At 48.2% G+C, this 20,736-nt stretch overlaps 1 protein-coding gene across 2 annotated transcripts in view; it reads right to left on the reverse strand.

Annotated features, from left to right (window-relative positions):
• Positions 1–15,740, reverse strand: part of fbln5 (fibulin 5) — a 98,428-nt gene extending 82,688 nt beyond the window's left edge. For both annotated transcript variants that reach the window (XM_038774536.1, XM_038774546.1), the window contains exon 1: positions 15,503–15,740. In XM_038774536.1, the coding sequence (XP_038630464.1) occupies positions 15,503–15,515 (13 nt within the window). In that variant the 5' untranslated portion in view covers positions 15,516–15,740. The remainder of the gene's footprint in view (positions 1–15,502) is intronic.
• Between the last annotated feature and the right edge of the window lie 4,996 nt (positions 15,741–20,736).

Consider the following 20,736-nt stretch of genomic DNA (forward strand, 5'->3'; position numbering starts at 1 on the left):
CCTTCCCTCCACACACACCGTCCCAGTCAACAAGATGGCCGGAAGGAGAGCAGCGCCATGGTTCAGGGACGCTGAGCTGGACACCCTCCTGGACGCCATGGAGGAGGGAAGTACCCCGGCCCGGGAGTATGTGCCTGGGCACAGGTGGCAGAGGCATCAGCGCCGTGGGCAACACCATCCGGACTGGCCAGCAGTGCCGGAAAAGACTCCACAACCCCCTCAGGGTGGCCAGGGTGAGTTGGCACATACACGTCCCACACATCCGTAACCCTACCCTCTTCCCCTCGGGGGATGGCCGGACCCCCATCCTGCCCCACATGCCAGCACCCATGCCAGCCGCAATGGCCGGGTGCCTTGGCCGCTGATGTCATCATCTACCCAGCCCCAGGGCTGCATCAGTCGGAACGTCTAACAGTGTTGTTGTACATGTTCCCTCCACCCTTCCCCCAGGAGAAGTCTGCACACAACCGCTGGGAGCGGGAGATGACAGGAGGGGAACCACCAGAATTGCGGCCCGTCAACATGCCTGAGCAGATGGCACTGGAAGTGGTTGGCAGGCCAGAGGAAAGGGAGGTCACTGAGGTGGAGGTCGGCCACCTCACTTAATGCGGTAATAATTTATTACACTCACACAAACTGAACACACACATACAAGTTGACTCTACACGAAGACACAAGAACAACTCTGACTGCATGTCGAGGTGACTGGCAAGTACAGAGCAGATATGGCCTTATCTGGAATCTATCGCCTGGCAGTGCTGGATGTCTGTTGCTGGTCGTCTGTGTCCCCGACACTGCTCCCTCTGTGGATGGCATGGATGTTCCTCTCCTTGGCTGCTGCCGGTATCACCGCAGTCGGCAACGGTGGTCGAGGGAGCGAATGGCTGAGAAGATCCGAGGTCCGAATGGCTCCCTCCTGCATTCAACCGTTATGTCCCAAGGCACCATCTGGCCTGCAGCCTTTATACATTTGCAAGCTGCAGCCTGTCCATGTCCATGTGGTGCCCAATGTCCCATCGATCTTTGCGGGCGGCCACCTCAGAGGTCCACAGATCCCCCTCCTGATCTTTTTATTTATTTTTTTTATATTTTTATAAATTTAGTGTACCCAATTTTTTTTTCCAATTAAGGGGCACTTTAGCATGGCCAATCCACCTACCCTGCACATTTCTTTTGGGTTGTGGGGGCGAAACCCACACAAACACGGGGAGAATGTGCAAACTCCACACGGACAGTGACCCAGAGCCGGGATTGAACCTGGGACCTCGGCGCCGTGAGGCAGCAGGGCTAAACCACTGCGCCACCATGCTGCCCCCCCCCCCCTCCTGATCTTAAGGCAAAGCGCGGTGGATCACACACTTGGCCCAATACCTTCCCTGCATCCCCATTCACCTGTCTGTCAGGTTAAACATTAACTCAACGTACACAACTTCCTAATACATAATACATGAATAACAAAGACAGATATAAATTCCATTAGAAGAATGGAAGTGTCCATACTGTAAGATACAATTGGCAGTCAAATGCAGAGGTGGGAAAATATTGTAAACCTAATACATAAGTGGCGAAATACTGTCCGGTACAAACTGGAGAACATACAGCCAACCTGGATACTCAGTACAAAACAAGTATGAGTCACCGGGGATCATTGGTTTGGCTGAATTAAAGAGGCCCGTGCAGTAAACATGGGTCCCCATGTCCTGGCGCTTCGTGATCTCAGCTGTCCACCTGCGGAATTGGACCGTGAGGATGATGAGGTAGATCAAGGTAAACAGGATCAGCATGATAGCCAGCGAGGGCGGAGTCAAACAATGGGATGTCTACAAAGGTCAGAACTTCAATCCCAGGAATCAACCCACCACGTTCTGGACTTGCGTCCTGTATTTGTTGGGTGACGTCCTGGAGTTGCTGTCTCCGGGGGTCCTGGGGGACCAAGCATAGTTTCTGTTATTACCGCATGCCTAATGTCTGCGTTCATTATGTCATATCGTCACCATCCGTGACACCCCACTTTCCGCATTTCATTTAAACATGTTCAAACGCAACACAGCCTCCTCTTGGCGAAGACTTGGAGTGGTCGAAACCGGTATTCAACCACCTCCTTCGTAACGCAGCCATACACTGGTTGAGGTCTGGCTTAACCAGCCGGACTTCAGAGCGGCCAGCTAGTTTCACCCCAGGAGCACAGAGGTCTGACCTGGGGGGGGGGGGTTGTAGGACAGCCCAATTCCCTCACGGCAGCAATCACCATGGGCAGCATGGTGGCACAGTGGTTAGCATTGCCACCTATGGTGCTGAGGACCCGGGTTCGAATCCCGGCCCTGGGTCACTGTCCGTGTGGAGTTTGCACATTCTCCCCGTGTCTGCGTGGGTTTCACCCCCACAACCCAAAAGATGTGCAGGTTAGGTGGATTGGCCACGCTAAATTGCCCCTTAATTGGAAAAAATTAATTGGGTACTCTAAATGTAAAAAAAACAGCAGCAATCACCATAGGGTTACTAAGCGTAAATAACATGTGGGGTTGGTCCAAAGGGACCTCTGTCAAAGAGTGAAGAAAAGGATGAATTGTGACCTGAGTCACTGAATACATTTTTCTTCCCACAACCAAACAGTGGGGTGTGGGGCAAAGGTTCTGGTCTGAGACTTGCCCAAGTGTTTGGTACTGTATGTAGCCAATCCAGATATTGGGAGTCGGGGGGAAGGAGGGGTTAGGGGTGAGAGAGGTGTGTATGGTCCGCGGCGGGTGACAAATGTATGCGATCCCTGGGTAGGGCAGGGGAATGCCGTTACTCCACTGCCCAATTATGTTGAAGAACAGGATGAATGTGTATTCCTAGGAAGGAGCTACTTCCTAGGTGTGAACAGACCGGTGGGTTAGTACAGGCAAGAACAAAATGGCGATATGCTGGGTGTCTAAGGACTGATGACAGGACAAGGGTGTATCCCTGGGAAGGGGCTACTTCCTAGGTGTGAACAGACTAGTGGGTTTGAACCAGCAGGAACGCAATGGCGATCTGTTGGGTATCCAAGAACAAATGACAGGACAAGAGTGTGTGGTTGGTGAGGGACCACTCCCTGTTCTGTGGAAGGTGAGGTGATCCCCACGCACAGCGACGGTGAAGGTCAGACTCTGATTGGGGGGGGGGGGGGGGGGGGGGGGGGAGAGAAGATGGTCAGGGAGTGAGTATAATCGTGGGTTGACCCCAGTGAAATACACTAGGGGGAAGGGCGCACGTACAAAGAGCAATACAGCACAGGAAGAGACCCTTCGGCTGTCCAAACCTGTGCCCACCGGGGGTACCTGCCTAAGCTGGCACCGTATGCACCTACGGTAGTGAATATAACAACTGTTCTGAATAGTGGCAGTCAGTCATGGAGTTGTGTGGCAGGCACACAATGCCGTATAGGTTGGTGGTCTAATATCTATGGACGGACAGAGGGCTCAGCGTGAGTGCTGATGGTGAACGTGCACTCAGAGTCTGATCAGTGAAAGGGAGGAACAGTTCGAATTGCAAATAACATGCAGGGAGGAGAAAATGGGATGGGAAAACAATGCACAAAGTACAGATGGGGCAGATTCCATCAGAAATCGTGTACCATGCTTATTGGGAGGCGTCCGATTGTCATCATCCGGACACCTCGGAATGTTTGTGCTGCACACACCTCCGAACACTGTGCTCCGCAGTTGTTCTGTCATACCCCCAAGGGAGGTTCATTCATGGAATCATCTACCTCCCCTAGTCGCCAGACCCGCGTCTGCCGACAGCTTGCGTTCATTGGGTTCAGGGTTACTGTGTCCTGGTCCTCGAATTGTTCGGCTACTCTGACCAACCATCTGGCGTGGTCCAATAGGGGGACTGGGGAATGGGAGTGGTTGTGAGGCAGCGTTGCGGGTGGGAACTGCTTCGTGAAGGTGTCAATTATAACAGTACGTCCTTAGATCCATTTCTGAATGGTGGGGGTGGGCCGATGTAATCCACATGGGGATTCATCCAGGGACCCTCCATAGATGGGCGTGTCCGATATAAGACCCTTCCTGGCGTCACCGTCGGGAATATTCTGCTCACAAATGAGGCAGTCCTCAATGTACTGAGTGACATCTTCCTTTAGTTCCAGCCGCCAACATAATGGTGGTCCGTAGTGGTCTCCATGCCCTAGGGTCCGTGTCTGTCATGGGATTGATATGTGAGATGGTTTCGGTTCTGGGTAGGGACCGGTTCAAACCCCCCGGTCTATTCAGAGGTAGGAAATAGCTCCTTCCTAGGAATACACAGGTCACAACTCATCCTCTTCTTCACTCTTCTACAGAGGTACCTTTTGACCGGCCCCAAATGCTATTTACGCTTAGCAAACCGATGATGATGCTGCTGTGAGGGAATCGGGTTGCCCTACGTTTCGCTCCCCCCACCCTCTGTGTTCCTGGGATGAAACTGTATACAGCTGATCGCTCTGAAGATTAGCTGGTTAAATCAGAGCTCAACCAGCATATGGTTGCATTAAGAAGGAGGTGGTCGAATACAGGTTCCGACCACTCCAAGTCTCAGCCAAGAGGAGGCTGTGCTGGGTTTGAACATGTTTAAATGAAATGCGGAAATTGGGGGAAGGGTTCACAGATGGTGACGATATGACAGAATGAATGTAGACATTAGGTATGTGGTAATAACAGAAGCTGTGTTTGGTCCTCCAGGACGCCCGGAGACAGCAATCCCAGGATGTCAGCCGACAAATGCAGGACGCAAGGCCAGCCTGTTTACATTGATCTGCACTACCGTCTGTATGTTCTCCAGTTTGTACCGGACAGTATTTCTCCACTTATGTATTAGGTTTATGATATTTTCCCACCTCTGCATTCGACTGCCAATTGTATCTTACAGTGTGGACACTTCCATTCTTCTAACTGTATTAGGTCCGCTATGGAATGTCTTTGTTATTCGTGTATTATGTATTAGGGAGTTGTGCATGTTGAGTTAAAGTTTAACCTGACGGACAGGTGAGTGGGGATGCAGGACAGGTATTGGTCTGAGTGTGTGATCCACCACGCTTTGCCTTAAGGATCAGGAAGGGGATCTGTGGACCTCTGAGGTGGCCTCCCGCAAAGGTCGATGGGCCATTGGGCACCACATGGACATGGACGGGCTGCAGCTTGCAAATGTATAAAGGCTGCAGCCCAGACGGTGGCTCGGGACATAACAGTTGAATGCAGGAGGGGCCATTCAGACCCTCGCATCTGCTCCGCCATTCGCACCCTCAACCACTGGCGGCGACGGCGGTGATACCGTCACCAGCCAAGGAGAGGAACATCCATGCCATCCACAGAGGGAGCAGAGCCGGGGACACAGACGACCAGCAACAGACATCCAGCACTGCCAGGCGACAGATTCCAGATAAGGCCATATCTGCTCTGTATTTGCCAGTCACCTGGACATGCAGTCAGAGTTGTTCTTGTGTCTTGGTGAAGAGTCAACTTGTATGTGTGTGTTCATTTTGTATGCGTGTAATAAACTTCCATAATAATAATCTTTATTGTCACCAAGTAGGCTTACATTAACACTGCAATGACGTTACTGTGAAAAGCCCCTCGTCGCCATATTCCGCCACCTGTTCAGCTACGCAGAGGGAGAATTCAGCATGTCCAAATGACCTCATAGCATGTTTTCGGGACTTGTGGGAGGAAACTGGAGTACTCGGAGGAAACACATACAGACCCAGGGAGAACATGCAGACTCCGCACAGTCAGTGCCCCAAGCCGGGAATTGAACCTGGGACATTGGCACTGTGAAGCCATAGTGCTAACCACAATGCTACCGTACTGTATCAAACAACTTGTGTGGTTATTTGTCCACCGTATACGGGTTAAAGACACACACTGTGGTTTGGAAGGTACAACAGGGGTGAGGGGTGTGTGGGTCAAGGAGTATGGGGGGGTGTACACATGTGTGATGGGGATGCACAATTAAGCAGGGTCTCATTTGCTCAGCATCCGCCGATCTCCACCTCGGTCACCTCCCTTTCCTCCAGCCTGCCGCCGACGTCCAGTGCCCACCGCTTGGGCATTGTGTGGGGCCGCAGGTCCGGTGGTCCCCCACATGGACTTCTCTTGCTCCCGGCGGTTGTGTACGGCCTCCTCCTGGGGTGGGTGGGTATGTGTAATGACGGGCGTGTGCCAACTCAGCCTGGCCACCCTGAGGGAGTCGTGGAGTCTGTTCCGGCACTGCTGGCCTAGGCACGGCAAATGGCGGCACCTGGCAACCTTCCTCCCGGGCCTGGATACAGGGTCAGCCTTCTCTCCTCCACGGCGTCCAGGCGGGTGTCCAGCTCAGCGTCACTGACCCGTGGCGTTGCTCTCCTTCCAGCCATCTTGTTGACTGGGACGCTGTGTGTGTGTGTGTGCGTGTGGGGGGGGGGGGGGGGGGGGGGGGGGGGGGGGGGGGAAGGACCGTTTAAGTGCAACTGCGGCGTGTGAGCCTCGTGTGCGCCAATCACGGGCCCTGCGAATCCGGCGCCATTTTGTATGGAACCAGTTGCGTTCCATGTGGCGATGGTGCTAGCCCATTTAGAATTGCAGAATCGGTGCACCTGTTGCGCCTTTGTGCTGACATAAACACCACGGTTCCCACGCCGGCGTCAGCACTTAGTCTCAGAAACGGAGAATCCAGCCCATGGTGTTTCATGGTCACTTTTACCAATACTGTTTACTACAGATTCAGTTAATTAACTGAATTCAGATTCACAAATTGTCCGACTATTATTCCGGATTACTAGTCCAGTAACGTAACTACTATGCTGCCATATATAAAATAGCCAAAGTAAGGAAAATGACTTGGGGAGGGGGGTGGGCAGCCATAGACCAGAGGAAGCCTGATAAAAAGGGAATTTCCCAAGCCCCCAGGGCCCAAGGTTTTAGTGAGTGCCCTACCCAAGTGGCAAAGATCCCATCCACCCGTTATAAGACAGCAGCAGCTGTAAGTGGCACTTGTGGTCATTAATTGGCCACTTACAGGCCCCAATGTGGCCCAAGGGTGGACAGGCCTCCCTCATCTACTCCATTGCTAGTAACGTACTAAGCCAGCCTCCTGTTCCAGAATATATTCTGTCCAAATGGTGCTGTGCTGGATACATCATCCCACATATTTCTATGTGTAAGGCACGAAAACTCGTTACATTGAGGAAGACAGAACAATGGACGAAGAGCAGGAGAGAAAAGCCGAAGTGCGATGATGAGGGCTGTGGGGGCAGGTACAGTGTGTGTGCGTGGAGAGGTGGGGGGTATGGTGATTGGGGGGGGAGGGGTGCACTCTGTGTGTGGAGAGGAAGGGGAGGGAGGTGTTATGGGGAGGGGGGGAGGGAGAGTGCGGTGCGTGTGTGGAGTGGGAGGGTGGGAGATGGAAACATTGCTCACTATAATTGGAGCGCCACAGCTGGAAACGTGGATGGGGAGTGAAGAACAAACCATGGTCCAGAGCCGAGGGATTACAGGAATCTTGTGGGAAAGGAGGACGGAGGAGTTCACTAAGGAAAGGTCAGAGGGTGAGGTGAAAGAGATGGTGAGAAGCAATTTCTGGCAGTTGAAAGATCAAGAGAGATTTGGGTAGTGACTGTCAGAATGGAGGAATATTTACAGTAGTGACTGTCAGAATGGAGGAATATTTACAGTAGTGACAGGCAGGATGGAGGAAAATTTACAGTAGTGACTGGCAGGATGGTGGAATATTTACAGTAGTGACTGGCAGGATGGTGGATGATTTACAGTAGTGACTGGCAGGATGGAGGAATATTTACAGTAGTGACTGGCAGGATGGTGGATGATTTACAGTAGTGACTGGCAGGATGTTGCAATGTTTACAGTAGTGACTGGCAGGATGTTGCAATGTTTACAGTAGTGACTGGCAGGATTGTGTAAGATTGACAGTAGTGACTGGCAGGATGGTGGAAGATTGACAATAGTGACTGGCAGGATGGTTGAAGATTGACAATAATGACTGGCAGGATGGTTGAAGATTGACAATAGTGACTGGCAGGATGGTTGAAGATTGACAATAGTGACTGGCAGGATGGTTGAAGATTTACAATAGTGACTGGCAGGATGGTTGAAGATTGACTGTAGTGACTGGCAGGATGGTGGAAGATTTACAGTAGTGACTGGCAGGATGGAGGAATATTTACAGTAGTGTCTGGCAGGATGGTGGAAGGTTGACAGTAGTGATTAGCAGGATGGTGGAAGATTGACAGTAGTGACTGGCAGGATGGTGGGAGGTTGACAGTAGTGACTGGCAGGATGGTGGAAGATTGACAGTAGTGACTGGCAGGACGATGGAAGATTTACAGTAGTGACTGGCAGGATGGTGGATGATTTACGGTAGTGACTGGCAGGATGGTGGATGATGTACAGTAGTGACTGGCAGGATGGTGGAAGATGTACAGTAGTGACTGGCAGGACGATGGAAGATTTACAGTAGTGACTGGCAGGATGGTGGATGATTTACGGTAGTGACTGGCAGGATGGTGGATGATGTACAGTAGTGACTGGCAGGATGGTGGAAGATGTACAGTAGTGACTGGCATGATGGTGGAAGATGTACAGTAGTGACTGGCAGGATGGTGGATGATTTACAGTAGTGATTAGCAGGATTGTGGAAGATTGACACTTGTGACTGGCAGGATGGTGGAAGATTGACTTACGTGACTTGCTGGATGGTGCAATATGTACTGTAGTGACTGACAAGGTGTCACAATATTTACCACCATCCTGCCAGTCACTACTGTACATATTGCACCATCGTGCCTGTCACTACTGTAAATGTTCCACCATCCTGCCAGTGACTACATTAAATGTTCCAGAAACCTGCCAGTCACGACTCTAAATAGTGCACCATCGCACCAATTACTCCTGTCGATCACTATTTTAAATCATCCACCATCCCATCAGTCACTGTTGTAAATATTGTACCATCCTCCCAATAACTACTGTAAATATTGCAGTAGTGACTGGAAGGGTGGTGCAATATTTACCTAGTAGCTAGCAGGATGGTGGAAGATGTACAGTAGTGACTGGCAGGATGGTGGAAGATGTACACTAGTGACTGGCAAGATGGTGCAATATTTACAGTAGTGACTGGCAGGATGGTGGAAGATGTACAGTAGTGACTGGCAGGATGGTGGATGATGTACAGTAGTGACTGGCAGGATGGTGGATGATGTACAGTAGTGACTGGCAGGATGGTGGAAGATGTACAGTAGTGACTGGCAGGATGGTGGAAGATGTACAGTAGTGACTGGCAGGATGGTGGAAGATGTACAGTAGTGACAGGCAAGATGGTGCAATATTTACAGTAGTGACTGGCAGGATGGTGGAAGATGTACAGTAGTGACAGGCAGGATGGTGGAAGATGTACAGTAGTGACTGGCAGGATGGTGGAAGATGTACAGTAGTGACAGGCAAGATGGTGCAATATTTACAGTAGTGACTGACAGGATGGTGCAATATTTACAGTAGTCACTGGCAGGATGGTGGAAGATGTACAGTAGTGACAGGCAAGATGGTGCAATATTTACAGTAGTGACTGACAGGATGGTGGAAGATTTACAGTAGTGACTGGCAGGATGGTGCAATATTTACAGTAGTGACTGGCAGGATGGTGCAATATTTACAGTAGTGACTGGCAGGATGGTGGAAGATGTACAGTAGTGACAGGCAAGATGGTGGAAAATGTACAGTAGTGACTGGCAGGATGGTGGAAGATGTACAGTAGTGACTGGCAGGATGGTGGAAGATGTACAGTAGTGACAGGCAAGATGGTGCAATATTTACAGTAGTGACTGACAGGATGGTGCAATATTTACAGTAGTCACTGGCAGGATGGTGGAAGATGTACAGTAGTGACAGGCAAGATGGTGCAATATTTACAGTAGTGACTGACAGGATGGTGGAAGATTTACAGTAGTGACTGGCAGGATGGTGCAATATTTACAGTAGTGACTGGCAGGATGGTGCAATATTTACAGTAGTGACTGGCAGGATGGTGGAAGATGTACAGTAGTGACAGGCAGGATGGTGGAAAATGTACAGTAGTGACTGGCAGGATGGTGGAAGATGTACAGTAGTGACTGGCAGGATGGTGGAAGATTGACAGTAGTGACTGGCAGGATGGTGGAAGATTGACAGTAGTGACTGGCAGGATGGTGGAAGATGTACAGTAGTGACTGGCAGGATGGTGGAAGATTTACAGTAGTGACTGGCAGGATGGTGCAACAGGTACAGTAGTGACTGGAGGAATGGTGTAAAATTTGAGTTGTGACTGGCCAGATGATGGAAGATTTACAGTAGTTGGCTGTGGTTTAGTTGGTATTTCTCTCACCCTCCACCAAGCTACTTCCTCCTCACTCCTCCCCCCACCACCCGTCCACCTCTCCATTGGGGCACAAATTCAAGGCTGAAACATTGGTGCAGTACAGAGGGAGGGCTACACTGTCCTTCTAGAATGAGATGTTAAACTGAAACCCCCTCTCGGGTGGACATTAAAGATCCCATAGCGCTATTCCAAAGACAAGCAAGGGACTTCTCCCCAGACTATTGGCCAATATCTACCTCTCAACCAAATATCACCAAAATAATTATCTGTTGATTATCTCATTGCTGTTTGTGTGGTATTGCAATGTGCTCTTTGATAGACACACATCCTACATTGCAACAGGGGCTGCTCTTCAATGGTTTCATTTGGCTTGGGGTAAGAACATGAAAGGTGCTGTGTAAATGCAGGTCTTTTTTTCTTTAAACTTATTATTCAAATATGTTGAACCACGTTTAGTTCACCACAACTCGTGAGTATCCCAAGAAAGATAACGGATACCACGGAACAGTTGAACTTCCCTCTGATACATTTCTTATCTCCAAATACCTCAAGGATGCCACCCTGTATTTCAACTCTTCCTCACAATGGAGATACAGGTCGGTAAGAGAAGACCAAACATTGAAAACAAAGCAGACTTGCAGGACCCAATTCTTCTAATGTATCCCTGGCAAGAATCACGCTGTCCACACACCACCCTATCCTACACCACGTTCCGTTCGCCACTGGTTCTTCAGTGTCTCCGATTTATAATTCTCATCTTCACGTTCAAATCCCTTCATGAGCATATCTCCCTCCCTCTCTCTCTCTAATTTCCTCCAGCCCTACAACTTTTCCTAGAACTCTGAATTACTCCAGTTGAGGCCCATTGCTTTGCCATTGGTATATTGACATATTTTTGATTGTCTAGGCCTCATACCCCAGTATGCACTCCCTGAGCCTCTCTCGATCTATTTCTCTGTTCCTGTTACAGTTCCATAAAATCCACAACTTTGACCAAATGTTTGATCTTCCTTCCTAATACTTTTATCAATGGTTTAGTAAGTCTATTTGCATCTGCTTATGCCTTGAAAGAGCACCTTGGGATATTTTTCTACATTAAAGGCACGCTATAATGGAAGCCTGGCATTCTGGCAGCCTGATAGTGGCACTTCGGCACCCTGGCAGTGTCAGGGTGGCATCCAGGTGGCACTGCCAGAGTTCCCAGGTGACAGTGCCAAGATGCCCACATGGGCATCCTTCCCAGAGTCCAACCACCCAGGGGCCTCTGATCACCTGGGGAGAGCCCTACTCAAGTGCAGTTCCACCTGGTCCACGTTTGTGGAGACCAGTGCTAAACAGCAGCCAGCCGGGGTCTCCCAGGCGAGGAGTTTTGATCCTGGGCACTGAGATGGCTAACAATCTCTTGAATATGCAAATCTGGATCCCGCCCATTTAGTGCGGGATCCAAATTATGACGCCTCACAGGACCCCGTTCGATCTCACGAGGCATAACAAGCTGGGGTAAATCTTACTAGAGGCCTCTCACTAGATTTACACCTGCGTTGCGTCCCAGGTTGGGCTGCCAGACCGCATCCAATGTCATTACAGCAGAAACAGTTCAAAAGGGTTCACCTGACTGATCCCCGGGGTGAAGAGGTTTTCTTAGAAGTAAAGATTGGGCCTTCTTTAGTTATGTGAAGAGAAAGCGATTGGTTAAATAAATGTAGGTTCCTTCCAGTCAGAAACAGGGGAATTTATAACGGGGAACAAAGAAATGACTGTCCAACGTGCTTTGATTCTGTCTTCACAAAGGAGGACACAAATAACATGAAATGCTATGGAACACAGGGTTTAGTGAGAGGGAGGAACTGAAGGAAATAAGTATTAATAGGGAAATGGTTTCGGGAAATTGATGGGATTGAAGGCCGATCAATCCCCAAGCCTGATAATTTACACCCCAGAATACTTTAGGAAGTGGCCCTAGAAATAGTGGCGCATTGCCGGTTTTCTTCCAAGATTCTATAGACTTTGGAACAGCTTTTACAGATTGGACGGTAGCTAACGTAACTCCACTATTTAAAAAGGGAGGTAGAGAGAAAACAGAATTATGGACCAGTCAGCCTGATGTAATATAAAAGATTTGATAGCAGCAGACTTGGGAAACAGTGGCAGTATCGGACAGAATCAACATGAATTTACGAAAAGAAATCAGACATAATCAACATGAATTCACAAAAAGAAATCAGGCAGAATCAACATGAATTCACGAAAAGAAAATCATGCTGACAGATCTACGGGAATTATTTGAGGATGTAACTAGTAGAGTTGATAAGGGGGAACCAGTGGATGTAGTTTATTTGGACATTCAGAAGGCTTTTGAGAACGTCGCACATAATAGATGAGGGTATGAATTTTAAGCACATGAGATTAGGGGTAGTGCATTGAGATGGATAGGAAACTGGTTGACAGACAAGAAACAAAGAGTAGGAATAAACGGGTCTTTTTCCAAATGACAGTCAGTGACTAGTGTGGTACCGTGGGGATCAGTGCTAAGATCCCAGCTATTCACAATATATATTAATGATTTAGATGAGGGAACTAAATGTATATCTTCATATTTGCAGATGATACAAAGCTGGGTGGGAGGGTGAGCTGTAAGGAGGATGCAGAGATGCTTCAGTGTGATTTAGACAAGTTGTGCTAGTGGGCAAATGTATGGCAAGATGCAGTATAATATGGATAAATGTGAGGTTATCTACTTTGGTATCAAAAACAGGAAGGCAGATTATTTGAATGGCAAAAGATGGAGTTGGGGGAATGTGCAACGAGACCTGGGTGTCCTTGAACACCAGTTGCTGAAAGTAAGCATGCAGGTTCAGCAGGCAGTAAAGAAGGCAAATGGTAAGTTGGCCTGTTAAGTGAGAGGATTCGAGTACAGGAGCAGGCATGCCTTGCTGCAATTATACAGGGTCTTAGTAAGACCACACCTGGAAATATTATGTGCAGTTTTAGACCCCTTATATGAGGAAGGATGTTCTTGCTGTAGGGGAAATGCAGTGAAGGTTTGCCATCCTGGGATGGTGGGACTTACACAGAGAGGAGAGACTGAGTCAGTTAGGATTACATTTGCTGGGGTTTAGGAGAATGCAAGGGGGGGGGGGGGGGGGCTGCAGAATCTCATACAAACCTATAAAATTCTAACAGGACGGGACCAGGGTACACGCAGGGAGGATATTCCCCATGGTGGGGGGAGTCCAGAACCTAAGGCTACGGGGTAAACAGTTTAGAACAGGGATGAGGAGAAAGTTCTTCACCCAGAGAATGGTGAGCCTTTGGATTGGCTACCACAGACATCAGTTGTGCCCAGAATGTTGTATGTTTTCAACATGGAGATAGATATAGCTCTTAGGGTCAAAGGTATCAAAGGATATGGACAGTTGAAAAAGGTTACTGAGTTGGATGTTGAGCCATGATCATAATGAATGACGGAGCAGAATCGAATGGCCATATGGCTTCCTCTTGCTTCTATTTTCTCTGTTTCTATATAAGCCATGCCTACAATATCACTGCCAATATTGATTGGTGAGTCTGACAATCCAATCCCTGCTGTAACATGGCATTATTGACTACTCTCCTTTCAGCCAGTAATCTGAGACATATGTATATGTAAGTGGGGAGGGGAGTTGCCTTGTTTAACGTGACTGTCACTTTGACAGCTTGCAAGCTGTGATCATTGGAGATCACAGAGATTAGTTACAAAATGGTCATTAAAAAAACTGGAGTGGTCGAATATTCAGATAATTGGACCTCCAGTGGAATATTGTCAAGCCTCATTAAACCCAGAGATAGCGCCAAAAGACTTGAAAACAAATAGTGTTCCAATTCTTTAGAACTGCCAGAAGTGCGATCCTGGGAATTATAAGCAGGCTTACTCAAGGCGGAAAGATAGAACAAACGAGAACAATTTGAAATGAATGAGGACAGCAATTGCAAGCTAACACCAGATATAAGAAAGGCAGGTCAAACCGCACAAACCCAGTGGAATTGTTGCAATATGTCACAGAATGACAACCTCTGCTCCATTCCCCATCAATGGTTGATTTGGAAAATCTCAAGTTAGTAGAAGGTGCACTTCTTTGTATGGAGTCACTCCCCGCATAGCTAAGCACTTCTAGAACTCGTTATATTCTCAAAGCATTCTATGATTGTATTTTGCAGGATCCAAGCACTCACAAATTGGTTCTGGAGAAACCCTTGACCTAGTTCATCACTACCCCTTGGTTTAATAAAGAAGCACTGAGATGGGTTAAAGCTATGGGTCACTAAACGCTATTTGTTCATTAATAATGTGTAACCAAACACTCTTCTGCGGAACTGATCCTGATACTGTGTTCCAAAGAAGTCATATTAGACTCGAAACGTTAACTCTGTTTCTCTCTGCTGCCCAGACCCGATGAATACTTCGAGCATTTCCTGCTCTGACTAGATGTTATATTTGGTCGCACATTATTCTCAGCGCTTTCTGTTCTTATTTCAGATCTCCAGCACCTGCAGCACTTTATGTTTATTGCAACATTTGCTGCTTGTTTTACAAATTAAAACCCACCTACGCAAATAATTTCACCATTCAAACAAATGTCAAAACTCAACGGCCAAAATATATGAAGCTGGTTAAAAATGTCAACTAACCATTTCAAAAATGTACGGTCTTCTGCCGGAGTATACAAGAAATGAGGATTATGGCCTGTTTTGGGGAAGGATTTTGTGGTAGGAGTGTCTATATCGGAAGCTTCTGTTAGAACTAATTTTTTGGTTCGCTAATTGTGAAGCTACCTTCTCAAGGGCAATTAGGAATGGGCAATGAATGTTGACCCAGCCAGCGAAGCTCACATCTCTTGAATGAATAAAAAAACAAACTTGTGAATCAGTTTAATCAGTATCTGATCATATTCTGATCATCAAGATTAAAGCATAACCTATGAGTTTGACATAGGTCAATCAATTATCATTTCATCACACCCTTGCTTTACATGTATTCTCCAGTAATCTTCGATGCGACAGGCCACTTTACAGAGAAAAATCACACTTATTATTTTCCAAGGTGACTAGCTTATTAACCTGGATAATGTGTTGTTCTCAGTCATGTATTGCAAAAGTCACAGATTGAACCTACCTGATAATTTCATTCAAGAGTTTTGTATCCCTGAAAAGTAGAATTAAAAATCCAAGGAACAGATGTTCGGCAGAACTGCTTGTACTTTCCCTTTCCTCTCCAGTAAGCTCCTCTGCGATTTACGTGGCCATTGGATTTTAATGTGTGAAAAGCCGATAGTCCTTTCCTCCACACAGTTTTTTTTCCCCCCTTATCTCGGAGATGCTCGTTGCGAAGTGAGCAGCACCTGGTTCCGTTCAAACGACCCCCCCCCACCCCCCCACCCCGCCACCCACTTCTAAATCAGCCGTTAAACCCAATTGAACAAAGAATGATAAAAATGAACACTTCACTCTGGAAGTACGCTTAAAAACGCAAATGGGAGCCTGTGACTTTCTGACAGCTGGTTTAAATTACAGAGCACCAACTGGCGTGCGTTCCCACAACCAGCTTGTGGATCTTGGCAGTTCAGGGCTCTGCGCTTCGTCTTCTTGGAAAGTTAGAGACCTTCAGCATGTTTCAACTGCAAAATCTGATAAGTCATTTGCTTTTATATGTTAGCTCATGGGATCTGAATTTGCATTGAATTAAAACGATTCTGGAAAAGTGCCAACACACTCCGATGTGTGCGATGAAATCACTACCAATTTAAACAGGATATATGGAACATTTGTGCAACGTATTTCCTTCAAATGGGTGGTAGTCTGGGGGAGCATTAATGCAGCTTTTACAGGGGGTGAGTGCAGAGGCAGGGACGCATGTTAGCGGCTACCCATTGCATTGCAGAGAGAGATCCAGTTCACATGTTGGGTGCCATGGAGGGAAAGCAGCCCCGTTGTAATTTTTCATCTTCATGGTGAAGTCCAGCTGATACAGTCTCCACTTTGGGACTCACGATTTGCAAACCTGAGGTGTTTCGATGAAAAGCCCAATTCGGATTTGTCAGTGCCAGCCACGGCCCAGTTGGCAGCCCTCTGCCTCCGACTCACGAGATGTTCTGAATTCAAGTTCCACTCCGAGGCTTGAGCACAAAAATCAAGGCCGACACTCCAGTGCAGTCCGGGGGGGAGTGCTGTATTGTCAGAGGTGCGGTTTCTCAGATAAGATGTTAAACGGAAGCTCCATCTGCTCGGTAGCATAGTGGTCAGCACTGTTTCTTCACAGCTCTAGGATCCCAGGATCGATTCCCGGCTTGGGTCACTGTCTGTGCGGAGTTTGCGTGTTCTCCCCATCTGCGTGGGTTTCTTCCGGGTGCTCTGATCTCCTCCCACAAGTCCTGAAAGACGTGCTTGTTCGGTAATTTGGACATTCTGAATTCTCCCTCTGTGTACCCGAACAGGCACCAGAATGTGGCGATGAGGGGATTTTCACAGTGACTTCATTGCAGTGTTAATGCAAGCCTACTTGTGACACTAATAAAGATTATTATTATGTAAAGGGTCCCACGTACTAACTCTAGGAAGAGCAGCAGAAACATCCCTGGAAATTATCCCTCAATCAGATTATCTGGTCATTTTCGCTTTGCTGCTTGTAGGAGTTTGCTAAGTGCAACTTGACTGTTTTACTTCCTTCATTCCAACAGTGGCCGTGCTTCACAAGTACTTCATTGGCTGAAAAAGGCTCTCAGATACCCAGTGCCTGTAAAAATCTCTATAGAAATCCCAGTCATAGAGGTTATGGGTGGCCTGGTGGTGCTATGGTTAGCACTGCTGCCTCACATTGCCGACGACCCAGGTTCGATCCCGGCCCCGGGTCACTCTGCGTTTGGAGTTTGCACATTCTCCCTGTGTCTGCGTGGGTCTCACCCCATAACTCAAAAGATGAGTCAGGTGGATTGACTATGCTAAATTTAGCATGGCCCCCTATTGGAAAAAAAATTTAAATAAAATAAGAATCATAGAGGTTTACAGCACAGAAAAGGCCATTCAGCCCACCATGTCTGCATCGGTAAAAAACAACCACCTAACCTGTACATCCCTGGACACTAAGGATCAATTTTATCATGGCCAATCTGTCGAACCTGCACGTCTGTGGACTGTGGCAGGAAACCAGAGCACCCGGAGGAAACCCACGCAGACGCGGGGACAAAGTGCAAACTCCACAGATATAGTCACTCAAGGCAGTGAGTTCCAGACAATGAATTCCAGACCCCCACCACCCTCTGGGTAAAAAGATTTCCCTCACATCCCCTCTCAACCTCTTACCCCTTGCCTTAAATCTATGGCCCCTGGCCATTGATCCCTCCACCAATGGGAAAAGTTTCTTCCTGTCTACTCTATCTAAATCCCTCATCATTTTATCCATCTCAACCATGTCCCCCGCTCAGTCTCCTCTGCTCCAAGGAACATAACCCCAGTCTATCCAATCTATCTTGAAAAAAGTATTTATTTTAATGAAACAACTGTTCTAATCTACATTTCTAGTTTATATTTCCTAGTTCAGACTGAGTGGGAGAAGGAGATGCATTTATGTGTCCATTTGAAACAGGACCCAGGTTGCCTGTAATCTGATTCAGATTTTTGATTAAAGTTCCAGTGCCAAAGGTGGCGCGATTCTCCACCCCCCACGCCGGGTGGGAGAATAGCGGGAGGGCCTCCCGACATTTTTCACGCCCTCCCGCTATTCTCCTATCTGGGGGGGGGGGGGCACGCCCCACTCACGCCACGAATCGGCGCTCGCCGTTTTTTACGCCGAGCGGCGATTCTCCGAGGCAGATGGGCCAAGCGGCCAGCCCTTCACGCCCGTTTCACCACGGCAGCAAACACACCTGCTTGCTGCCGTCGTGAAATGGGTGCCAGATGCCCGTTTGGGGCATCTAGAGGCCCGATTGGCACGGGAGCACCACGACTGTGCTCGGGAGGGGACAGTCCGCGATTGGTGCCCACCGATCGTCGGGCCAGCGTCCAAATCAGACGCACTCTTTCCCCTCCGCCGCCCGGCAAGATCAAGCCGCCACGTCTTGCCGGACGGCTGAGGAGAAAGACGGCGACTGCGCATGTGCGGGTTGGTGCTGTCCAACCTGCGCATGCACGGCTGATGTCATCGGCCGTGTTCGCCGCCGTGACGCACGAGGCCGCGCTCCTAGCCCCGCGCATAAACCCCCAGAGACCACGTCTAGGCAACCCTACAAGCACAACATGCCTCACAGCTGGCAGAGACTGGAGATCATATATGGGACATTGCAGCCATTTTAGAACCCATGGAACTGGAGAGCAAGCAAGTCATCCTCGATTCCAAGGGACTGATTAAGAAAGAAGGGATGTCACACTGGTAGCTGTGGTGATCACAAGTTAACTAGATGCAACACAACTGAGCAAACACTAGAGGGGGCACGGGAGAGCCATATAAATAGACGGGGACAGGAAGTGAGGACACACTTCACTGAGGGCAGAACTTGGAGCAACACATATACACAACACACACTTCACAGCAGGCGGGCTGGTAAGCAGGACACACACAGCAAGCAAAGCTGGTAGTTAGCACTGGAAGGTCGTTCTAGGTCGAGCTCTGGAAACTGAACGAACTCACAATAAAGCATCTTCTCCACACTTGAGACTACGAGCTTTATTAAGACACGAGTAACAACACATGGTACCCAGGAGTGATTTCAGACGCTTATGACAGGACAACTCAGCTGCAGATACAGAAAACAAAAAAAATGGCATGGAAATCTCCACCAAGAATGGCATGGAAATCTCCTACTGGACATTCGACTTGGGAAGACATTGCTGATGAGAGGATGTGCCTTGGATACCCACTTCACCTGGAGACGACTGGAAAAGTAAGAAGTGTCTGGGAAAGGTTTAAACAAATGTTCGATTTTTATATCATAGCATATGATGCAGCAGCAGCCTCAGACGAAATTAAAATAGCAATCCTCATCGAAGGACATGAAGCTAGGAAAGTTTATAATGGATTTAAATACTCAAAAGGTGAAGACAGAAACAGCTTACAAACAGTACTAAACAAATTTGAAGAGTACTGTGAGAAATTTGAACAGCAAGACATACTCAGAGTCCAAACTGCACAGAGACTGAGTGATGCAAAACTTAAAAAATCACGAAAAGAGCAAGAAATCGCAAATGAAAAGTACAGATCAAAAAGAAGAAATGACAAGAATTTCTCACAAAGCCAAAACGCTGAAACCCTGTCCAAATCGGGAAGAGAAAATTACTTACGAGTTTTGGAGAGAGAGTCCTGGTGGGCAAGAAAAATCCCTGAAATCCGCGAAAAACGCCAAAAAATGGCGTTGGAGCACATTTTGCAGTCTCCGGTAAGCAAAGAACTACAAATGGCGTCTGCGCATGCGCCGGAACCGGAAGCCGCGCATGCGCAGTTTAAAAAATATCGCGGTGCCGATCGTTATGCGCATGCGCAAGCCGCGCATGCGCAGCAAAAAAAAGTTTTGGTCGCGGATCGTTATGCGCATGCGCAAGCCGCGCATGCGCAGTCAAAAAAAGTTTTGGTCGCGGATCGTAATGCGCATGCGCACGCCGCGCATGCGCAATGGAAACAAAACCGCACAGTGAAGGAGGAAGGCCGATTTGCGCATGCGCAATGCATTCCTGCGCGTGACGTCATGACGTCTGAGCATCCCGACCACGCCCACTTAAAAGGGAAATGCCCGAAAATTGAAAACAAGACACTTAAAGTGGTAAACACAAATTTTCTTGCCTCAGAACACAGAAAAACGCCTGAACTTACACCAACAGTTAAAAACAACTTGCACAACACCCTGAAAAAAGCAGTCTGCACCACCCAAAGTGAAGAGAACAAAAAGAATTCCGAAACAACAAAAGATGATTTGTTTTTCGAAGAATACTACTCAGACACAGCTGAGTCAGTCGGATATGCTTCTCACAGCATCAGCGATACGGTCGCAAAGTTCAACACGAATCAACTCGTGGTAGAAGAATCCAACCAGGATGATTTGTTTTTCGAAGAATACTACTCAGACACAGCTGAATCAGTCGGATATGCTTCTCACAGCATCAGCGACACGGTCGCAAACTTCAACACGAATCAACTCGTGATAGAAGAAGCCAACGAAGATGAAATGGGTATCAAAGAATACTACTCAGACATGGAGGAGTTATTTGGACATGCTGATCACAGCATCAGCGACACCGTTGCAAAGCTCAACACGACTCTACTCATGGTAGATGAATCCAACACCATGAGGCCATGGCAGCTCGTCGATACATTGGATGACAGCAATACCCAAGACGAAGACGACGCCACACAGAGAGCACAGG

The sequence above is a fragment of the Scyliorhinus canicula genome, chromosome 2 (assembly GCF_902713615.1).
Source record: "Scyliorhinus canicula chromosome 2, sScyCan1.1, whole genome shotgun sequence".
In the NCBI taxonomy this organism is placed as follows: domain Eukaryota; kingdom Metazoa; phylum Chordata; class Chondrichthyes; order Carcharhiniformes; family Scyliorhinidae; genus Scyliorhinus; species Scyliorhinus canicula.